Source organism: Carassius auratus, chromosome 4 (assembly GCF_003368295.1).
Source record: "Carassius auratus strain Wakin chromosome 4, ASM336829v1, whole genome shotgun sequence".
Taxonomy (NCBI): domain Eukaryota; kingdom Metazoa; phylum Chordata; class Actinopteri; order Cypriniformes; family Cyprinidae; genus Carassius; species Carassius auratus.
The window spans coordinates 26,065,346-26,087,070 of NC_039246.1; the positions used below are offsets into that span (position 1 = coordinate 26,065,346).

Genomic DNA, 21,725 nt, shown 5'->3' on the forward strand with positions numbered 1-21,725 from the left:
TTGGTTGAATTCTGCAGAAATGGGTGTGTTGTGTTCTTTAAAGTTCTGCCTGGAAACAAAAATGCTGATATCATACCGCTCATGGAAGATGAACCCCAGGATCAGTCAGGATCAGGATCATCAGGATCAACTAAACACTGGATTTTCAAAAGTATGTGAATTATTTTAAGTTTGTGGTATAGAATCTTTTAAAATGTCCAAGAGTTTTACACACCACTCTGTTATTGTGAGGTCATTTCCACTAACCTAAACATGACACAGCACAAAATTAAACGTGATTGGTTGCTTTACCTGTCAGTCATGTGGTCTGGCTATGTGAAAGAATTTTGAAGAACAATGGTGTCCAAACAGTTCTGACTGTTGAGTTGACTTCATTGTATTGACATAAAAAAGTGCATTTGCTAGGGTTTTGTGGTTGGATGCTTACAGTACTTGCAAATGAGCCCACTTCTAAGTCTCTCTGATATTTTGGTACCTAGATATGGCTTAGGCCTTTCATACAACCCAAGGCCCAAATTTACTAAGAGCTTGAGCCTGCGCAAACTGACTTATGGCATTCAAATAGTACTGTCAGCATTTACTAAAGATGTGCAGTGAACAATTAGCACTGAAAATGCGTGGACACATTTATTTTTTACCTGACCTTATTGAATATTCATTTGTAGGAGTTTCCATTTCAAATGCAAAATTTATGGGAGGAGAGTATTAAAAACAATCATGCAACATGATTTACCAATGTTTGCCCTCATCAAATTACTGATGTTTTAGCCATTATTCAATGCCCAAAAAAGCATGTCTTAAAGCAGGCAGTAATTTGTGCTGTTCTTGGTAGATTGTGCTGGTTATTATGGATATGATCTGGCTGCGTCAATGTTCTTTAATGTATGCATTGTCAGTAAATCAGAATTTTCCCCTCCAATTGGCACTTTTATGGAATTGGGCTCTAACGCTAATGTGCTCTGTTTAGTAAATATGGCCCAAAGTCTTTGGGATGTCCACCTGCTTGCCCGAAAAAAATATATAAGCCACACAATTTAAGATTTCACTGATATCCACAGCACAGTCTGGGGCCGTAACAAGCACCTCTAAAAACATAACTGCTTACTAACAATTTTCAAATGATCTGACATTCAAAATTAATTTCCTTTACAACAAAACTCAAAACTACAGAAGAAAACCAAGAGAATATGTGCACATATGTACAGTGTGTGATGTCCAAAGCAAAAAATAATCAAAGTTGGTAGAGTATGCGTCTTTCCATGCCACCCAGCCATCTGTGGCCATCTGTGCTGTCGTTACTATGAAACGATAAAGGCTGATAGTCTCTAGCTTGATGGCACAGTGTGATTATGTGGGCATGGTATCTGTAAAATGCTTGCTTATAGTAGCACATTATTCTCAAGAGACAGATGGATACTCACCATGATCCGCAGGCCAAAGTTTTCCTCACAGACCCAAGTCTATGCCCTGCACAGCAAAGAGTCCAGTAATTCAGCTTGAAACTAATCCACCTTTAAGACACTCTCTGTTCCCCAAACATGTGTTGACCTCACAGTATCACGAAGTACCCTTACTGACATGCGAGCTGTCACACTAACCTCAGGTGTGTCCTTAGGCTTAATATAACTGAGTCATACAGAGCAATTATATGGTTACACTCATTACACTGATCACAATGTAGTCAGATGAGAAGTGGCTCACATTTAAACATTACACCTAACCGTTCTCCTGTGCGACACGTTCTCCCATGAGCACCCACTGTTTAGTTGCTTAGCTACATTTAAAACATATTGCTGCCCTCTTGGTGTTCAGCTTTGTTTTTTCATTGTATTTTATTTATTTATTTTGATTTGTGTCCACAGATCAGTCAGAGGTCAGAGGTTGTAACCGTGACCTGTTTCCCGGAGAGTACAGATCAGCTGAGAAATACCTCCAGCTACATTGTACTGTCCCCTCCCATGCCCTGCCCTGTGTCACCATGCAATTCCCAGAAACCTTTTATCTTTGTCCCCATGAGCTTCTTTGGAAAGTTAGAGGGAGAATTTAAAAAGAAGACAATTTTTCACCTGCCTTTTTAGCCGACAAACTATCCTTCTGTTCAAACTGCTCATCTATTAACAGCCTCAAATGAGCAAGCTAGCTAACTCAACCTCCAGAAACAAATCATTTTATTTTTGGCAGTCATGGCATGGCGAGACACTCACTAACCCTGTCCAGCTGTCCCCTCTGCTCTTTACTCTGGGTGCAAGGCTTTCTTTAGGGCAGGATTAGTTTACCTCTGCAGGAGTGATCTCACACACACATACACACACTCAAGGAGAGTGACAGATTGAAAGGTTGTATGGAGCTCCTCACTGGCCTTTATAAAGCTGACTCACAGTAGATGCAGGTGAATCAACAGTGCAGCCTTTATCTGAATACTGCCTGTCCTGAAATACCCCTTCAGAGCAAACACCTTTTGTTGTTGGGCAACAGCCCTGTGGTCGTTTACGACTCTTTGAATTGCTTAAAGAACTGACTGACCCACAAACAGTTTCAAGTTACCAAATGTTTCAGTTGGACTCAAATTAGCATGCATTATTATGATTTTCTATGATGAAATAATTTGAAGGCATTGCAAACATTCTTAATGGAAATACACACTTGTCCCTACTCCCTAACTGATATAATTTTTATTTTTTTTACATGAAAAAATATTTGGATGGGCCACAGTTTTTATCCATTCAATTTGTAGAGCTTAATCACTCAGCACTGATAACGTCTTGACAATGTTGAGTATCTCATGCAAATATCAGATAGTTAGTTACATATATGTTCTTGTCATGACGTTCATGTAGTGGTGACAAGACTCTTTTGCCTTCTTTTAACCAGCAAACTTTTCCCAGTAGGAGACTAATCTGTATTCCACTCTCTTTCCTGCTCATTCTATCACTGTTCTTTAATGTTTGTTTATCCTGAGGCTTGGAGCATAATTCCATTAGTTACACTGACTCTCAAGGGGCTTTGAGTCTGCAGTGCAATGACTTCATACGTGAGCTGATGTTACAATCATGTCACACGTGGCCTTGAGTCCTTGACAGATGTTTAGCAGTGTTCTCAATGTAGTCCAATTAATTGTCAAAGTCCAAATCTGTTGCATTCGAACAATGTCAGAAAGAAGTTCTGCAGATATATTAAACAGATCTCATGATTTGTATAAGATGTGTTGCTGGTTATTTGAGCTATGAAGCAGCAAAGACACTTTTGTACCACTAGTTGCCAAATGGAATTGCGAAAGCATTTCACAAACACTCTCCCTGTCGTTCAGTCTGGCTTCATGCCACTGGTTAAGACAAAAAAACTGGAATATTGAAAGGGCCATGGTGTTTACAGTCAATCTACACACATTAGCCACACATTACATTAAATTAGAAGAAAAAATTAACAACACACATCAACAATCAATCATCAAAAATTTTAATCTGCCATGGATATCAAGAACGAAAGGAATCCATGCCATTAAGCTAATCTGAATTTGAACATTGTGGATGCACGATGATTCCTCACTATGTACTAATCAATATTATGAGACGAGTGATTCGTCCGTAAAGAATTTACTGGGGGTACTAGTCGAGACCTCACTTGAGATAATGTCTTTATTAGTATGCAGCATGCTATAGTCAAAATAGATCTTTTATTGTCAGTAATGTACATACAATCAAGTCCTTTGTTTAAGAGAGGTTGTAAAGGACATCTGCTCTACATTATGGCTGTTGTCTTGCCATGTGATTTCTCACCTTACCTTGCAACCGATTAGACCACCACCGCCCACTGAACCCCCCAAAGTGCTAAGTTAAAATCATATGGTAGAAAGTAACTAGCATGCATGCTTGGAGATGCGTTTAAACAGAGTCCTTAAATAAATGGCTTGGTCAGCTCTCTCTGGCTCGTGGTGCATCGGGGCCTGCGGAAGTCACAGAGGACGCAGCCGTTTAAAGACAAGCGTCTGGCATGTGCTGACAGACACGGGGGGATCTGCTCTGGCAGTCTTGGCAAAAGCTTTTATGAATCTTACTGAATGATGCAGCTCCAAAAACAGGCCACAGAGTTATCCAAATGAACCCATTCACCTAGACCCGCACTCTCTAAGCCACCATAATGATCCTAGGCTTTCAAAACAGGAATTGTGAGCCAACCATATACATTTATGACCTCAATTTATGATCCATGAATTTTTATGATGCAAACAAACCTTGACATCGCTTTCTGTTATTGTGTGATGGCTTTATTTTTGATGGGAATCAGGTTTCCCGTGCCAAGCTTTGATGAGCTTGGATTTTATATGGTTTTACTACAATACATATTTGCTCTGCTACAAATGCATCCTCATTAGATCCCATAGTGATGAGTAGTCTATTGATGCCAGTGGTTCTCTGGTTCCATGCATTTGTTCTGTGGCCCATAAAATATTCAAAGCACATTCATACTGTCATTTACAGCTTTGGACTGATGCAAAGTATTTGCCACATTCAAGTCACACACAGTAGTAAGTGCCAGTGATGGACATTGTTCATTGTTACCTGTATCTCATGATACCATGTGCTTTATCTGATGTTAATAAACTAAAAACAACTGAAAGAAGAAAAGCTACTTTTAGAAACATCTGTAACCCTTTCTCTGGTTATTGCTGATGAGAGGTCTTCTAGTTACAGATTTGACACTGTCGTAATCTTCACAAATTGATACCGACTGCTGAGGTGGTAATTTGTGGCACTGCTGTGCTTGCAGTCAAATATAGAAAGTTACATGAACACATCGGCACAGTGCAAAATCTCACTATGCACAAAAAGAGCGTGCTGGTCCCTCTGGGAGATAAAGATCGCATGATGCAGTATTTCATGAACAGGTGTTGTTCTTGCTGGTTGCATATCACTTTCGGATGAAACTGAGGTGGAGCTCAAACTATAGATTACAAACAGCAGAGCAAAAACAGATAAGTGCTGAAAGCTTCACTATGGCCTTAGATAATCTTAGACAGGCAATAATCTGTAGGAGTTAGTGTATAAACACATACACACATGCTTTAGGTGAGATCATATGACACTGAGCATACAGCGTACATACGCACAGGATTGACACCTCATTGTAAGTGAATTGGAGCGTGTGCCCGAGTGACTATACTGGTGGCCTTCCAGTTTTGGAGGGGGGTCTGATGCTGAAGTAGCAACTGTGGCTGTAAGCCTAACATTTCACTAGAAATCTGATAGGCTGATGAATGGCCTCCACAGAAGAGAGCCGTCTGTAAATGTACTGCAGCTGTTGCCCATATTTGTTTCTTTTTCACAGTAACAAACCAGAGGGATTTTACTATTTTATCATTCGCTCACATCATCCATTCAATACAAATATAAGCCACTAACAGTGGTTTTACCATGGGTAAACTGGTTTTAGATGCTCTTGACTTGAGTGGATTTTTGGCTTTATGAATCCCAACAGCAATTATATAAAACACAATAAAGCTCAATAAAGAAATTTACTATTAATAGTAAACAATAGGAAAACATTAAATAACTTTGAGGAAAAAAAGTAACGTAGAAAGTTTGTGGCAATTTACCAGATTTAGCTAATTTTGATATAACTGTTTTTCATAAGAAATACACATTCATAAATGATCATTAAATGACCACTAGTCTGTTTGGATTAACTTCCTTCTCCTCCTATTCCTTTGTGCTTCCCATCCATAAGCATTATCTTAATATAACCATTTAACTCTATCTAAAGACTTTTGTTTGTCCTTCCCTTTTATGTTTTGTGTGCACTTTCATGTAGCTTATCTGAATCTATTGAAGCAAGCTGTCGTTTGCGTCAGAAGTAACAGGCATGGATAATCGTCTCTTGGGTCGAGTCCTAAATAAGGGCTTATTTATCAGGGTTGTTTAATGCTCATCAGACGCAGTTTTTCTTACAGCTGAACAAAGATCAAAGACACCGATTAGTTAATGTTCTTATCAAAGTATTTTGAAATTTAGAGGAAAAAAAGGTTAAAGAATAGGTTAATCCAATGTCTGTTATTGACATTATCTTATCTGTATCGACAATCCTTAAACTGTAGCCCAAAGTAGTAATTATTGATAGTTAATGAACTATTCAATATTGCAAAGCTGCTTTGTTAAAACTACTGTAGATGTAAGTCACTCCTTCTATAAGTTAAATTCATGCATTAGGTGTCATAATTGTTTAAAAGTATTGTAAATTTTAGTTAAAGTTAATATTAATTTCTACATATACTAATACAAGTTGTTTATAATTTAACATTAAACTTTTATGAATTAACAAAGAACAGTATATTTATAAATTAACCTAGATTAAGAAATGCTATAAAATGGTAATTGTACAAATATTCAGGATACCTAAAACAACTACTGTTAATTATTAAGTGTAACCAATTACTCTTGAAATTAAAGAGTTATGAAATCAGAGACAGCAACTTGAAATGTAAGAATTTGTCTCAGGCACAATAGCACTTCTGATTTTTTAATCATATACTTGATTAGTAATTATGCAAAGGAGTTGTTCTGATGCTATAGAATATTTTTTCATCTTCTAATTAATTACAATAATTATTCTCATCAATTGTGGTTAACAAGTAACAGTGCACAATATAACCATTGAGGTTTGCCAGGAAAAGGCTTGTTACGCCCTCTAGTGGCAAATCTATTCCAGTACATGGTTACTAACTGGTTTATGTATTTATTCATATTTTCCCCTAGTGAGACTTTCCAACTTAAGTAGACTTAATATATTTGCTTAGAGATTCCCCCTAGAAAGTGTTGTTATTATTGTACCAGCTTATAATAATCTATGGGTCAGTGTGTTCAGTGTGGGGCCCGTTTGCCATTATTCCCATTAGGAATGAGAAGAATGCCTGTCATTTGGAGAGAAAAAGGTCAGCCAATACCAGGGCAAGGCTGTGGGGGGGACGGAGCCATGGGTAATGTCTGACCAGATAATCGGAGCGTGAAACCAGGAAGCTGTTACTCCCATACACAAGCACAGCAGGAGAATAAGAGACTTGAGAAACAGGCCACATGCTCGCTTACACACACACACACACACACACACACACACACACACACACACGCACACACGCACACACACGCACACACACACGCACACACACACACACACACACACACACACACACACACACACACAGGCTCAGCAATGAAGCTAAGCCTGGGCCACTAGACCTAGATTTGGACATGTTTGCTTACTACTGGAAAACCAAATGTTCCTGCATGACTCACTGTAAAGAAAAGTTGGTAAAAGCACTTCAAAGTCCTTTTCCTCACCTCATGACACTTCCGTGCCACTCTATTTTGTGCGCTTTAACTAAAGAATGAAAAATGTGACATTTCTGCTCCGACCTCATTGCTGAAGTAGAAGTGGAGGTCATAGACATTCTTGCCTCTCCGTTCCAGACTGTGCACCTGGAATTCAACAGCGCTGTGAGACACTCGGCTTCACAGGACGGCCTGGTCCCCTCCCAATCAGGATCGTGGCCCACCCCTGGGCTGACAACGAGGATGGGGGAATGCAAACATATTTCAATAGAATCTAATTCAAATTTACAACAGCATTATTAATGAGTTTTTTAAATTAACATAAATATGTGTTTTATTTCTGCACGACAACACAGTGCTAGGTCAAATAAAAAAGCTTTATATATGGTAAATAATTGAAGGGTTGGGGAAAGAGCAAGTGTAACAAAATGTCTTTAGAATGCAAATTCACTAAAGCAATGACAAATATTCAACATATCCTCATTTAAATTTTCTTCTAATCTTCGAAAGATTAATTCAAGATCAATTCACTATAAACAAATTTTCAAAACAAACGGATTGCTTTGTTTTTATACAAGTTTCCCTCATGGCAACGATGTTGGGAGCAATGGTAGCACTTCAGATCAAATGTGCAATGAACATGAATCTCCTGACAACTAATCTATTTAAAATAATTCATTTTTATAATGTAACTTTAAATGTAATGTATTATATTGCTTTAAACACATTCTGCTCCTGAAAGATTCACTTAAATATTTGGAACCAGTACTGGAGTTTGTAATAATCCCCAACCACTGCTACAGTAGGTGATGTAATGAGGGTGACTTCTTTGAATAAGTCAATATTACTCTATCAAAGGTCTATTAATGGTACTTCTAGCAAATACACATGTACATATACACACAAATATACATTCTTGTACCAAAACATGGCAGATACTATAGAAGATTATATGATGGAACTTTAAAAATTGCCCTTGGCCCCCCATCACACTGTAGATTCTCCTCAACTGAGAAAATAGTATTGATTTAAAAAAGAAAGGCCCTGGAAACTAAGTGGAGGGCAGAAAAAATGATTACATTCCTCCTCAGTAAGACAGAAATATGATTCCTACCCCAGGATCTTCACACCCAGGAAATTGTCCGGCATGACTTTATAATGCTCCTCAGGGGCACTTCCTGTACCTGCAGAACAGGTCAGCCCCCAGGGTCCGGTTCCTACAGGTTAATGATCCTTAGGGCTTTCATGGCAACCAGAAGAAAGATGACTGGTTATACAGCAATAACTTGAGTTGTGCACAGGAGTACATTATGACCGTGAGTCTAATAATCTCTGAGCAATCAGGAAAATGTCTGTTTTGGCTTTATTGCCTCTAAACAAAATGAATTGGTGATCTTGGTGAACTTTGGTGATCTTTTTGCAATCCTTTGTGCACGGAGCAATATTAACTTTGAACTGCACTGAGCAGCACTAAAGCCCCATTAAGTATGACAGATTACTCTGCATCCATCTTGGTTGTTCCTTTAAGCCGCATGCCGAAATTCCGTGCGGCACAGGTATTTTGGAGAAGGCGTTGGGCAAGTCATGGTGATTTTGGGAAGCTTCTGTCCTTGGGAGTTGCACAGCTCCACGGTGCGTTCCATCAGGGAACCATATGGGCCCCTGGGTGTAGGCAACAGATCAACCTGGTCCTGGAGACAAGGAAAGTGGACCTGTGGCAGAGCTGCAAGATAAGGCAGTGGAGAATGTAGGATCTGGCGGCACAGATGCTCCTGGAACCCAGAAAATGGCTCCAGCAGGTGGGCCGCCATTGGCCAGTCAAATACTCCACCGTTTGGTGCTTTTTTCAGCACAGACCTCAGGGGCTGGCACGCTCTGTCAGTCTGCCTCATCTGTTGCATGGTGTCAGGACTGATAGGGTACACTGCCTGCACTACAGGACTTTGGAAAGTGAGTCGAGATCTCAGGGACACTCCAGAGGCTTTGGCAGGAAGCAAGCAGGGCCCATTTCCTTGCGCCTTGAAAGAGAGAGACGTCTGCCCGGCAGGTACAATTTTTGGATGCATTAATGCATGAACAGGTTTAGCTGAACTGAATTCCATTTTGTCGGGCCTTTTTCATAAAAGAATAAGAATGATTAGACATTTAAATACCATAATCTTTTATTTGCTTAAAATTAACAAGCATGCACACTTTGATATAATTAGTGATGCTTGCTTGGTTTCTTGCAAACTTTAACTATGTTTCATGAAGTAATTGTTTATAGTGTTCTACAAAAAAAGAATGATACGTCAAATTGAGTTGCTCAGTTGCTATTACTTTATTAGCAAAGAGATTTTTGTCTGAAAACCCCTATTATATTTAATGTCTTATGTCTTATAAACAGACCACCTAAGGGAGAGTTGGCCTTTTTAGTATAAATGTGGGAAACTTGGGTCAGATGCAAGCAACACTAATCTATTACACAAACAAGTCTAAACAAAAAAGTCTATAGAGTCAATAGGAAATCAATGAAAATGGTCCAGAATGATTTATTACATATTTATTTGGCTAAAGCTTTCTGTTTTTTTCCCCCGAAAAGATATCACTATAATATCACTATATATTTCCAAGCCTTGTCTGCATAGTTGGCCACAGAATGTTCTAGTACAGCAAAGATTATCAGGTTTTCAATCACATTAATATCCAATTACCATTTCGGTTACAAACTGTATTCATTAGCATTGGTCCTGGCAAGCAGAGACATCTGAAACTCATTGCAAGCGCATACAGTATTGTTCAAAATAATAGCAGTACAATGTGACTAACCAGAATAATCAAGGTTTTTCGTATATTTTTTTATTGCTACGTGGCAAACAAGTTACCAGTAGGTTCAGTAGATTCTCAGAAAACAAATGAGACCCAGCATTCATGATATGCACGCTCTTAAGGCTGTGCAATTGGGCAATTAGTTGAATTAGTTGAAAGGGGTGTGTTCAAAAAAAATAGCAGTGTGGCATTCAATCACTGAGGTCATCAATTTTGTGAAGAAACAGGTGTGAATCAGGTGGCCCCTATTTAAGGATGAAGCCAACACTTGTTGAACATGCATTTGAAAGCTGAGGAAAATGGGTCGTTCAAGACATTGTTCAGAAGAACAGCGTACTTTGATTAAAAAGTTGATTAGAGAGGGGAAAACCTATAAAGAGGTGCAAAAAATGATAGGCTGTTCAGCTAAAATGATCTCCAATGCCTTAAAATGGAGAGCAAAACCAGAGAGACGTGGAAGAAAACGGAAGACAACCATCAAAATGGATAGAAGAATAACCAGAATGGCAAAGGCTCAGCCAATGATCACCTCCAGGATGATCAAAGACAGTCTGGAGTTACCTGTAAGTACTGTGACAGTTAGAAGACGTCTGTGTGAAGCTAATCTATTTTCAAGAATCCCCCGCAAAGTCCCTCTGTTAAAAAAAAGGCATGTGCAGAAGAGGTTACAATTTGCCAAAGAACACATCAACTGGCCTAAAGAGAAATGGAGGAACATTTTGTGGACTGATGAGAGTAAAATTGTTCTTTTTGGGTCCAAGGGCCACAGGCAGTTTGTGAGACGACCCCCAAACTCTGAATTCAAGCCACAGTACACAGTGAAGACAGTGAAGCATGGAGGTGCAAGCATCATGATATGGGCATGTTTCTCCTACTATGGTGTTGGGCCTATTTATCGCATACCAGGGATCATGGATCAGTTTGCATATGTTAAAATACTTGAAGAGGTCATGTTGCCCTATGCTGAAGAGGACATGCCCTTGAAATGGTTGTTTCAACAAGACAATGACCCAAAACACACTAGTAAACGGGCAAAGTCTTGGTTCCAAACCAACAAAATTAATGTTATGGAGTGGCCAGCCCAATCTCCAGACCTTAATCCAATTGAGAACTTGTGGGGTGATATCAAAAATGCTGTTTCTGAAGCAAAACCAAGAAATGTGAATGAATTGTGGAATGTTGTTAAAGAATCATGGAGTGGAATAACAGCTGAGAGGTGCCACAAGTTGGTTGACTCCATGCCACACAGATGTCAATCAGTTTTAAAAAACTGTGGTCATACAACTAAATATTAGTTTAGTGATTCACAGGATTGCTAAATCCCAGAAAAAAAAAAAAAATGTTTGTACAAAATAGTTTTGAGTTTGTACAGTCAAAGGTAGACACTGCTATTTTTTTTTGAACACACCCCTTTCAACTAATTGCCCAATTGCACAGCCTTAAGAGCGTGCATATCATGAATGCTGGGTCTTGTTTGTTTTCTGACAATCTACTGAACCTACTGGTAACTTGTTTGCCACGTAGCAATAAAAAATATACTAAAAACCTTGATTATTCTGGTTAGTCACATTGTACTGCTATTATTTTGAACAATACTGTATATATCTGGATTTCATTGCTCTTAAATCACATAAGTTCTGTATCTACCAAAGTGAATCATTTGCACACACTCTCTGCACTTTACAAGCAGACCTGACTGTGCTGTTGGTTGCACTGCGCAATTCCAGTTTATTGGGACACTTTCATTTCAGTTTATTAGCCCAACTGTGGGGGCTGATAGTAAGTGAATAGAAATCTACATGCCCTCTCTCTCCCTCGCAGTTCTCAGCGCTAAACTCTGTTCTCTCTCCCTCACACCTCACAGCCTCAAATAAATGAGGAAAGCAGAAAAATACTTTCCCATGCATGTGACGCCGAGACTAACCAGGCTTTAAATCATTAATAAGCAGAAAATGACTCCTCACATATCTGCCGGGCAAGATATCGACTGTGCCTTTTCATTTTTGTTCTGTGAATTTAACAGCGCCCTAAATGCAGAACGAAGTCAAACCATGCAAAAAAAGAACCTCCTGCCTACTCCTTTCATACTCAAGTATGAAAGAACTTAACATTCCTTCAGCCAAAAAGCTAAGGGCACTGAATTCTGCAGCCAAGTCTTATCATCAGGGTTTAGGCCAGTCAGTAGATGGTTGATTTGATCTATGATCTAGAAGTCCAGCGTGACTTACATTTTTTTTTTAATAAAATGTACTTGCATAAGCTAGCTTTTTAAGGAACAAATGTGGCATTACCTGCATCCAGACCTACAAGGTGGTCTTGGGGGGTCTATTTCCTTCCAAGTATTCCAGGATTTGGTGATTGGTGGGAGTTTGGGGACAGTTTTGCATCCAGTGCCTTTCACAATCAAACTGCACCTGGTAATCATACATTTACACCAGCACTGAGAATATCATTGAATACTGAAAATTAGTGGTGTTAGCATTACAGGAATAGTTCAGATTTAGAAATTGAGGGTGATTAAATGAAAATATATTGAAGCTAAAACACTGCTTATGATGGGAGCCAGTTATAAAAAAGTGTGTATTTAGTAGGCCTACCTGGTGCTTATGAGAGGGGGTAAACCAGATATCTTGTGATTCTCAGAATGTCTGTATGACCTCTTGTCTCTGGGTTGGAGGGTTTTTCCAGTCATTACTGCTGGCAAGCTCTTAAGACTTCGTACATCATCATCATCTTCTTCATCCCTGAGTTGCCGCTTTACACCAGGGAGACACGGAAGGCTGGCAATTACATCCTATGCAAAACAAGCAGAGTTGGTGCATACATCCATGGGATGTTCTAGCTGCCATATAATGTGTGAATGTACAGTTAGCCAGTCATTATGGCAAAATAAATCATGACAAGGTGTATAGGTTCATTATGTACCAAGGGCGACATTATCCCACCTATTATATAACTACTTATATAAAATTTAATGATCAGTAGTCTTATTGATTCTGCAGTTTTACCCTGTGTTGAAGGAATGAGGCTGGTTCTGAGAAATGCGATGGTACAGGTGAAACATCACGACTTCTGTGTTTCTTGATTTTTTTGGAGGGCCTGTTAACAGAGCAAGTGATAAGATTAAATACATTTACATTACAAGTGTCTTCAACTGATGTTAGCTATAAATGTTTATTGCTTGTTCTTGCCATACTAAAGGCTTCTGTAACCATACACGGAATGTATCCCAACATATTATTATCATGGTAGCACTTTATTTTACAGTCCTGTTCCCCATGTACATACTAGGTACTTATTATAGTAATTAAAATAATTATGTAATAACTAGGTACTAACCCTGAACCTACCCCTAAACCTAACCCTAACCCATGTAGTTACCTTGTATTACCAGAACTTTTGTAGATAAATACACTGTAAGTACACTATAAGTACACGTACATTAAAATAAAGTGCAACCATTATCATAAACACATTATTTTTTAAAGATTTACATTACTGTTTCATATTAACAACACAGAAAATATTACCAGTCTCCATTTGCATCCATAGGAAAGCCTTTGCCAGAAAAGCCCATCTTGATTCTTATTTACCCTCAAAGAGAACAAGATGTTAGATCCCTGAAAACAGAAAAACAAAGATCCAAAAAAGATTCATAATTACCAAATAAACTTAGATTAATATTACTAAACCTCTCCCTCCTATAAATAATTGTTTAATTAAAGTTATTCTTGAGCAATAATTCCCCTCTTATCTTCACCCAACAGGATTTCAGGAATTCCATTCGTCTTCAAGAAGTCCATTAACATATAAATAGGTGTTTCATTGCATAAATCCAATGCATGTGCACTGAAAATATATTTTCAGCCACAGTGGAGAGAATTCATACATCAGGATTGTTTTAAATCAATCTCATGCTTTCAGATATTAATCAAACAAACAATCTACCATGAAATATAAAGAGTGTTTGTTGCCTGCCATTTTCCCTCCACATAAACCTCAAATTTCCTCATTCTCCATCTGAGATTTGTCAGTACCAGATTAAAGACAATTAACCATTGAAACTATAGAAACTAGTGTATTCTGGCCTTGCAGCCAACAACATAAGAAACAATATTATTTTGTAGTAATATGCACACTGTTTACTGCACACCTTACAGTTCTCAACTGAGCATAAGTTCTTGAAATGCAACAAAATAATTTTAGAGTAAGCCACATATCCTGTTTTGATGTCAGGATGATTTGGGAAAATATCTGATAAAGATAAACCTTGTAAAACTTACCACGGGCATGCAGAATATCAACAAGACCACTCAGTGGAAAGGCTGGCTGCCGCCTCATACTGAGGACAATCCAAACTTCTGAAATCAGGACATTACCATGACCACCTTAACAGACCAGTCAAAATCCAAGACAACAAAGCACTCAGCTGCTGATTGGGTGGTTGTGTCCTGGGACCCTACAGAGTTGAGAACAACCCTTTTTTGTTAAATGATTTGCAAAGTGGCCATTAATATCAAAACCAAAGCAAACAAAACAAACCTTGACTCAAAATAAAACAGGTGTTTTTTACATTTTATACAACATGGTTACCTTGCCACAGAATGAGCTCATGACATGCCCTAAAAACCTTTCATCCAACTTAAATCAACAAGCACTCCATAATCGTGCTCCAGTTCTGAGAAACTGCCTTAAAATACATACATTTGTCAGTGCAGAGACTTTACTCTGGCATGTAGCTAGTGTAAGCGTCATTAGTGAGATGATATGAGTTATATTCCCCTTTAGGGGGTGAGGTCTCCTTGCATTGTTTAAATCCGGCTTAGAGGTGAAACATTAAGCTTCAGGCTTTAAGGAAGCTACAAGCAGCTGCTCAGCAGGCCATGGAGGATCTGTCACCAGTAGGCAAGCATTAATCTGCAGTGTGCTTTTCATGGCCTCCTGCTGCGATCTCCCATAGGGCAGTGCAGACAAACACTTCGTCATTATTACAAAACACATTTCATCTATAATGACGATTAGCCCCCTTTTTTTTTTTTTTTTTTGGCTTGCTTACAATAATATTATCACAGTTTGGAAGGGGGGCTGTGTGCCATAGGCTTCTTATAGTTTTTTTTTTTTTTTAAAGAAAGCTTTGGTTGAAATGTTGACTTTTTACAATATAAAATTGCATGGTATACTTGTGGAAATAGCTAAATTCGCTTTAACATGGAGGACACCTCTTGTGAAGCGACGATGATGCCCTACATCTGTCCTTATGAGCGAATGATCATGCCAGTGCATTAGCCCTCACACCTCTGATGCAAATCAGGCCACTGTTAGTAGGCCTTTAAAAGCATTTGCATGACTCATTAGCGTGCAAATTGGGAGTGGGTTCATTTAAGCAACCAACTGCTAATGTATTTTCATGCTTCCAGCAGCCTAGTAGAAGCGAATTAAAACCTGGTTCAGATCTCTTCTACTCTGAGATGAGCCTGTTTGTCTGATATTTGAAAGTTTTTGTGAGCTTATAAAAATAAATTGTTCAACATGCATGAGTAGTCGATGACCTTTGCATTTTTGCTTGACTGGACTGAACATGGAAAGATGTCAAAAGCTTACCAGGTCCTCACGTTGTCATTAATCATAAAATAAATTCTGGCTTGCTTTCCAAGTTAAAGTTTGAATGCCTCAAGTAATAAAAACAAAGTTACCCTAACTTGTGCTGATGAATCAACTACAACCAGGAACACATTAAGCGAAATAAAAGTCACGTTAACAACTTTACAACTGCTCGTTCCTGAAAACAAAACACCAATTCTTAGCTGATTGAAATATCAAACTCTGACTCAAGCAAAACCGTTTCCAAGATGCGCTCTATTTGATGGTTCTGCATTACAACCAGTCTTGCAGAACAATCTGCTCCATTCTTCAGATTATTCTGGCCAATGAATTCAGATAACGGAGCGGCAGTCTCCAAGAACAGCTGTACATAAAACACTGAAAGATAATGGAAAATGTGTATGGATTTTGGATCAGAATCTGCATCCAAATATATTATTTCAGACAACTTAAATGAAATCTAGATGAAGAACAAAGAGCCTCAAACAAAACAGAGATACTAACATACTAACCTTTAACAAATCCAGAGTAGTTGTTCTTCAGAAGTGTTCACTGTAACAACCTACGGTTCCAGATGGACTTACAGAACCAGTACGGCCTCACTTGCAGGAAACATATAAAGTCAAAGAAAATTGGGACCGGCGATTTCATCCAGCTGCTGTAATCTTTCTGCACAATATGCATCAGCCAATATGATGGTTCAAACTGAACTTGAAGGACCATAAAATGACATTTGAATGCAGACAGCAATGGACCTTTTATTGATTTCTTACAGAGGAACATTGCCATATTGTCATACTTCAATGGATGTAGACCGTGGTGCGTACATGACTACACAAGAGTGTATTCTACACACTGTGGATTCCAGGGCATCAGATTTCAACTTCAATCACCCATTGGTCAGCTATATGTTGAGGTCTATGATGGTGTTCCTTTCCCCAAAATACAGATATCCCTAAAAAGATATCTGTACACTAAACATAGTAAATTATTGTTGTAAATAAAATGAGTTCTATTGGAGAAAAAAAATTATATTCCCAACCAGTTTTACAGGTGAGTAGTTGAAACGAGGCAGCATAATAGTGGATCTAAACAGCGAGAACTACACCCTTATGATTTTAGAATACAGCCGAGCACCTGAGAGAATATTCTCCACTCTTTTTATTCACATATGTGCGTTCCATACAGGGCAATATTTTCTCATAACAATGTTTGATGTCATATTTAACCTCTATATGCTGGAGCCAAACAAAACGGGCATAAAATAGAAAAAGAAAAATATTATGCAAAACCTGTGCAGCTAAATGCTCATTTCTCTGGATGTGTGACACATGCTGATGACTCGCAATTCTGCAGACAGTGGGAATGTAATGAAATGCAGTGAAGGAAAAATAAGCAGTCACTCTCTTCAGGATAATATTTCTAAGACTTGTCTCGCTCTGTACTTAAGTTGTCAACAGTAAAAAGAGGAGAGATGACATTCGAATCGTACAAAAACCTAATAAAACCTGTTTGATAAGAAACATGACAGAAAAAAAACATGGTCCTGAAATGATTCAAACTCACTGAGTGCTATCCTTTACCCCGTAGATCCCGATGTAAGTCGTCAGCATACTTGAATGTAAAGAACGAATCTCCCATGATAACACAAATACTGTGGTCAATTCATTTTCAGGTAACCTAGCAAGTCCCCCCGCGTCCCTGTGAGTTGAGGTATCTACAGAACCTCAGAAATGATGAAAATGAACAAGGAAAAATAAAACTAAATGAAGAATGGAGAACAATGAACAACTGAAGCGATTTCCTGTTGTTAATAGAAAACAAAGAAGTGATAAGCTTTGAAGCTTAAGAGAATCAATGTCTGTCTTTTCATTCATTCGTTTTTCTTTTTTTTCTTCTTTTCTTAACTTTAGATTTGGTTTTCCTCCTATTTTTTTGATTTAGTGCCACGCATGGAACAATATAAGGGTCCCCCAGGGTTGGTTTTCTTTGTGGATTTTGTTGGGAGCGATGGTAATGGGTATGCTGTCTTAGACATTTAACTGGTGTCCATGGATTCCATGTTGGCGCTGGAGGAGTCCCTCTGGATGGCTGTCAAAGATGGCGGCCAGCTCAGGGTTGGAGCTTATCTGAGATTGGAACTCGCTCATTAGGGGGCTCTTCTCGGCCTCTGGGATGGTTAGCAAGGCCACTACGGCCCGCATGGCAGATCGTTTGAGCTCGTCCTGCTTCTCAAACTCCTGCTTTACAGAGTTGGCTTTTACCTGAGAAAGAATATAATTACAAATCAAACGACTCACAGTTTTTGACAAATGGATTGGCATCCCTATTTCATGAGAAAAATGGGGAACAGGATTGGTAAAACAAGTCAATCTGAATTCAAATTTATGCCCCTATGGAAACCAGAGACTTTTGAGCTTATGTGCTAACTGCTAGAAGCAGCTCAATTTAGATTTCCACCACCGCTTAACATTTTGCTTACCTTTGTGGTGCATGTTGCCCTTAGCGCTCTACAAGTCTGTCCAACCTCTGTAACACTGCACTGGGACACAGACTAGATAATCTTGCCAGCATGAGGAAAGTCAGCATCTGTAAACACATTAACAGAACAAAAATAACTATAAACCTTTGTGATTCATGAGTCTATGCGCATACTTTTGGTCCCACTGAAGTTCCTTGCAACAATAAAATAGCCATGGGATTGCTATGAAATGACTATTTATGACAATTCCGGATTAAAGTGTGTAGGTAAACAACTGAAACATTTAAATCCACATATTTTCTAGCACAAAGCACTCAATTATACTAAAACTGTAGTTAATGTTTCCGCTTCATTATGATGCAAGTACACCTGATAGGTACATTTAAAATAAAGTTGGACCACGTCTGTTGTGAATGCATTATGCATTTATGCCTTTGATGACTGCACACTGAATCTTTGTTAATCAATTCACTCTTTCATCTTCTGTGGTCGCTAAATGATCTTCATGGCAAAAAAGCCTGCGTCTCATGAAAGATTCATGGAGTCGAGTCTGATGACTTACCTTGATATCGTAATGGTCCTTGAGTCCATCCTCAACATGGTTTAAGAATTCAAAGATGTCAAGTCTATCAAGGCAACTGTCTAATAGAGTGTACATGCATTCAAATGCAGCCTTCCGGATGTCCAGACCATCGTCTACGGTGTGTTTGAATGGACCCATCTCAACCTAGAAAGAGGCAGGTGTCATTGAGCTTTGAGGTGTAAAAGAGACAGCAAAGCAAAAGGCTGAGGACAAAGGGGAGAATACCTCTCTGATTAAATCCTTGCGCACTTTGGTCTCATTGTACAAATGAGGGAGAACTGTATCTAACAGGTCTCGAATAAGAGAAGGTTTATTATGAGCTGCAGAGTTGAAGGTAACGAGAGCCACTCTTCGTACATTGAGGTCTGGATCTTCCAATGTTTTCAAGAAATCACCTAGAAGTATTAAAAAGAAAAAAAAGAAAAGACAATTAAAACCAGTTCTAAAATGTATTCTTGATACATTTTGATTTAAATTCTTGATTTGATTTAAATTCTTGATTTAAATTCTTAAATGATGCAAGTCCGTACATAAAGAGTAAAAGTAAAAAGAATGTATTTCCCAAGGAGAAAACCAACTGATAATAGCACTTGCCTATGCAGTTTTTAAGAAGAGGGTCAATTGTCTGTGGGTGATCAGAAATTGTGAATTTAACAGCTGTGACTACAGAGCTCCTGGCATAAGATGATCCTGCAGAGAAAAAGAACACTTCCATCAAAATCCTTTATTTTTATTAAAGATTTATTAGAAACAATTTATGACAAAAAAAGAGACTTTGATAAAGTATAAAAACTTCATAAAACTAAATTTTAAGTATTTTGATATAGATTTTACAGGCAGAGTTAAGAGACAATCACCTGACAAGAGATAGCCTTTTAGCCTGGGTAGAAGGGTCTCTGGGGTCGATGAGTGTTAACTTTCCCAGACATTCAGCTACCACGTTCCTTGTTCCCTCTTCTGTACACTCGCAGTGTTTAAGCAACAGTGCCCACACATTTTCAACATACGGTTTAAGCCCTGCCACCGAAGCAGAGCTGATGATTTCCTTGAGAGAGTGCAACAGCAGGTACTGTCGCTTGGGTTGGCCAGAGATCTCTTGAAGGACAAAGGGCAGGTACTCCGGGAGATTCCCCCACACTGATGCTGCCTAACGCGTATGAAGCTGCTGATTTGACCTCTTCACTGGCTGAGGAGAAGGCATCCAGAATGACCGTTTTCAGTTCAGGCTGACCGCTCAGATCAACATGGTGGCCGACCTCTCCAAGGGACAGCAGAGCCAGCAATCGGATGGAGTCAGTGGAGCGTGAGTTCTTCACGTCTTGAATGAACTGTCCCACCACTGCAGGGGCCCTCTTTAGGACAAGCTCGTGTAAGAGCTGCCACACACTTTGCAATGGAGTAGTAGGATTGCTTATGGGTGAGCGCTGCACTCTGGGCATATACAGGACCTGTTAGCATACGTAGCAAATCCATGTAGCCCAAGCTGGCAGTTCCCGTTGCTACAAGAGCCTGGAAGAATTCCAGCATGGCGCTAAGAGCGCCACCTTGCAGCAACGGCGAACGAACCAAAGCTATGAGTTCAGCCAAAATAGACCCACTTATCTTAGACAACGAGTCAGGGTGGACTCGTGCAAGTGTGGTGAGGAAGCTGATAGCCATCTGCGAGACATGCATATCGCTTTCATTGATAAGAGGTGGCAGCTCGGCCAGTACAGCGTCAATCATGGCCGGTGTTACACTATCACTGTAATTCTTAACCAGAATGTCCAGTGCAGCCAGTGTGCTTAGTTTCAACGCTCGCTGGTTCTTGCGTAGGAAGGAGGCAAGGATGGGAACAGCCTCACCCAAAATGGGCCTCAGGTTGATCTTTAGCGGTGACCCTGCAATGAGTGTGAGAGCTTTGACAGTGGTCAGCCTTGTTATCTCATTCTTCAGTCGCTCTAGGAAGATGTGGAGAGTGCCTGGTAGGTCCGCACCAAGACTATCACCAAGGTTGCAGATAATTTGCCCTGTACAAGAAATAGCTCGCTCCTTGACTTCCTGGTCGATATCTGCTGCCTTCAGCCTTTTAATGGTGCAAGCAAAAAGATCAGCGATATAGGGCGACGCATCAAAAGCATCTGTTTGATCGAGGGGCCTAATGACTTTGACCAACTGCTGGGTGACCAGCAGTGCTTCAGAAGTGATCTTATAAAAGGGATCACCCACACAAGCAACAACAGGAGGCACTATCGCCTGAACATGGGGTGGAAGACTTGAGGCTGATGGTTGCACAGGATCACATACAAGCAAGACAGGGCATCTATCTTCAGATTTGAAGAGCTTGACTTATCGTTGAGAGAAAATATGATACCTAGATGGAACAAAATTAACAAACGTCAGTCCAAATACTAAAAAAGGAACTGCTGAAAAAAAATTTCATTTCAAGGTTTACCCTATAGAGGTTTTATAAATGCTGATTTAAGCCTATGATCATGGAAGGAATGACTCTACTCTCTTTAACGTGTAATAGCTTGCCTGAGGCACATACCTGGGATGAGTACAGGAATATGCTGCGCCAGGGCACCTGGCAGCACGTTTACTAGTTCTGTCAACATGTTGAAGCAGCACTGCCGGGTCTTAATACTTTTCTCCTTCATCTGTTTGTGCAGTGCTTTTACAATCATGGACACCTGTAAAGACACACAATTAATCACCCTTAGAAATAAACCGCCATACTCTTCACAGTAGATTGTAATGTAGTAGATTTTAAAAAAAAAAAAAAAAAACCACTTTCCTGAATTTACCTGAATTTGAAGCATTGTAAGAGGGGTTTCTCCCTGTTCCATGGCATCCGGGTCACAGAGCCAGCTCTGGGCAGGGCGTGTTTGCTTGAGTAAGGACAAGTAGGCATGGAACACATCTGCCTTGACGTTTTCTTCCCGCTCTT

At 39.4% G+C, this 21,725-nt stretch overlaps 1 protein-coding gene and 1 pseudogene across 2 annotated transcripts; both read right to left on the bottom strand.

The window, feature by feature from the left end:
• Positions 1 to 7,629: 7,629 nt before the first annotated feature.
• On the bottom strand, positions 7,630 to 14,526 carry LOC113064152 (uncharacterized). Of its 2 annotated transcripts, none has more exons than XM_026234765.1 (6): positions 14,414 to 14,526; positions 13,661 to 13,724; positions 13,139 to 13,229; positions 12,728 to 12,924; positions 12,422 to 12,544; positions 7,630 to 9,434 (listed from the first exon to the last, which is right to left on the bottom strand). In XM_026234765.1, exons 2-6 carry the CDS (start codon positions 13,705 to 13,707, stop codon positions 8,846 to 8,848), a joined length of 1,047 nt encoding a protein of 348 aa, XP_026090550.1. In that variant the 5' UTR covers positions 13,708 to 13,724; positions 14,414 to 14,526; the 3' UTR covers positions 7,630 to 8,845. The 2 variants fall into 2 exon arrangements, with proteins under 2 accessions (XP_026090550.1, XP_026090542.1); XM_026234757.1 differs by having other exon boundaries at positions 13,661 to 13,750; positions 14,414 to 14,522.
• A 3,085-nt stretch (positions 14,527 to 17,611) lies between these two features.
• Positions 17,612 to 21,719, bottom strand: LOC113064159 (cullin-associated NEDD8-dissociated protein 1-like; annotated as a pseudogene).
• Between the last annotated feature and the right edge of the window lie 6 nt (positions 21,720 to 21,725).

Coding starts and splice junctions, on each gene's coding strand:
- LOC113064152 (XM_026234765.1), bottom strand. CDS start 13,707: ATGGGCTTTTCTGGCAAAGGCTTTCCTATGGATGCAAATGGAGACTG. Junction 13,230..13,660: donor ATGGATGCAAATGGAGACTG/GTAATATTTTCT, acceptor CTCTGTTAACAG/GCCCTCCAAAAAAATCAAGA. Junction 12,545..12,727: donor CCCCCTCTCATAAGCACCAG/GTAGGCCTACTA, acceptor TATGATTACCAG/GTGCAGTTTGATTGTGAAAG.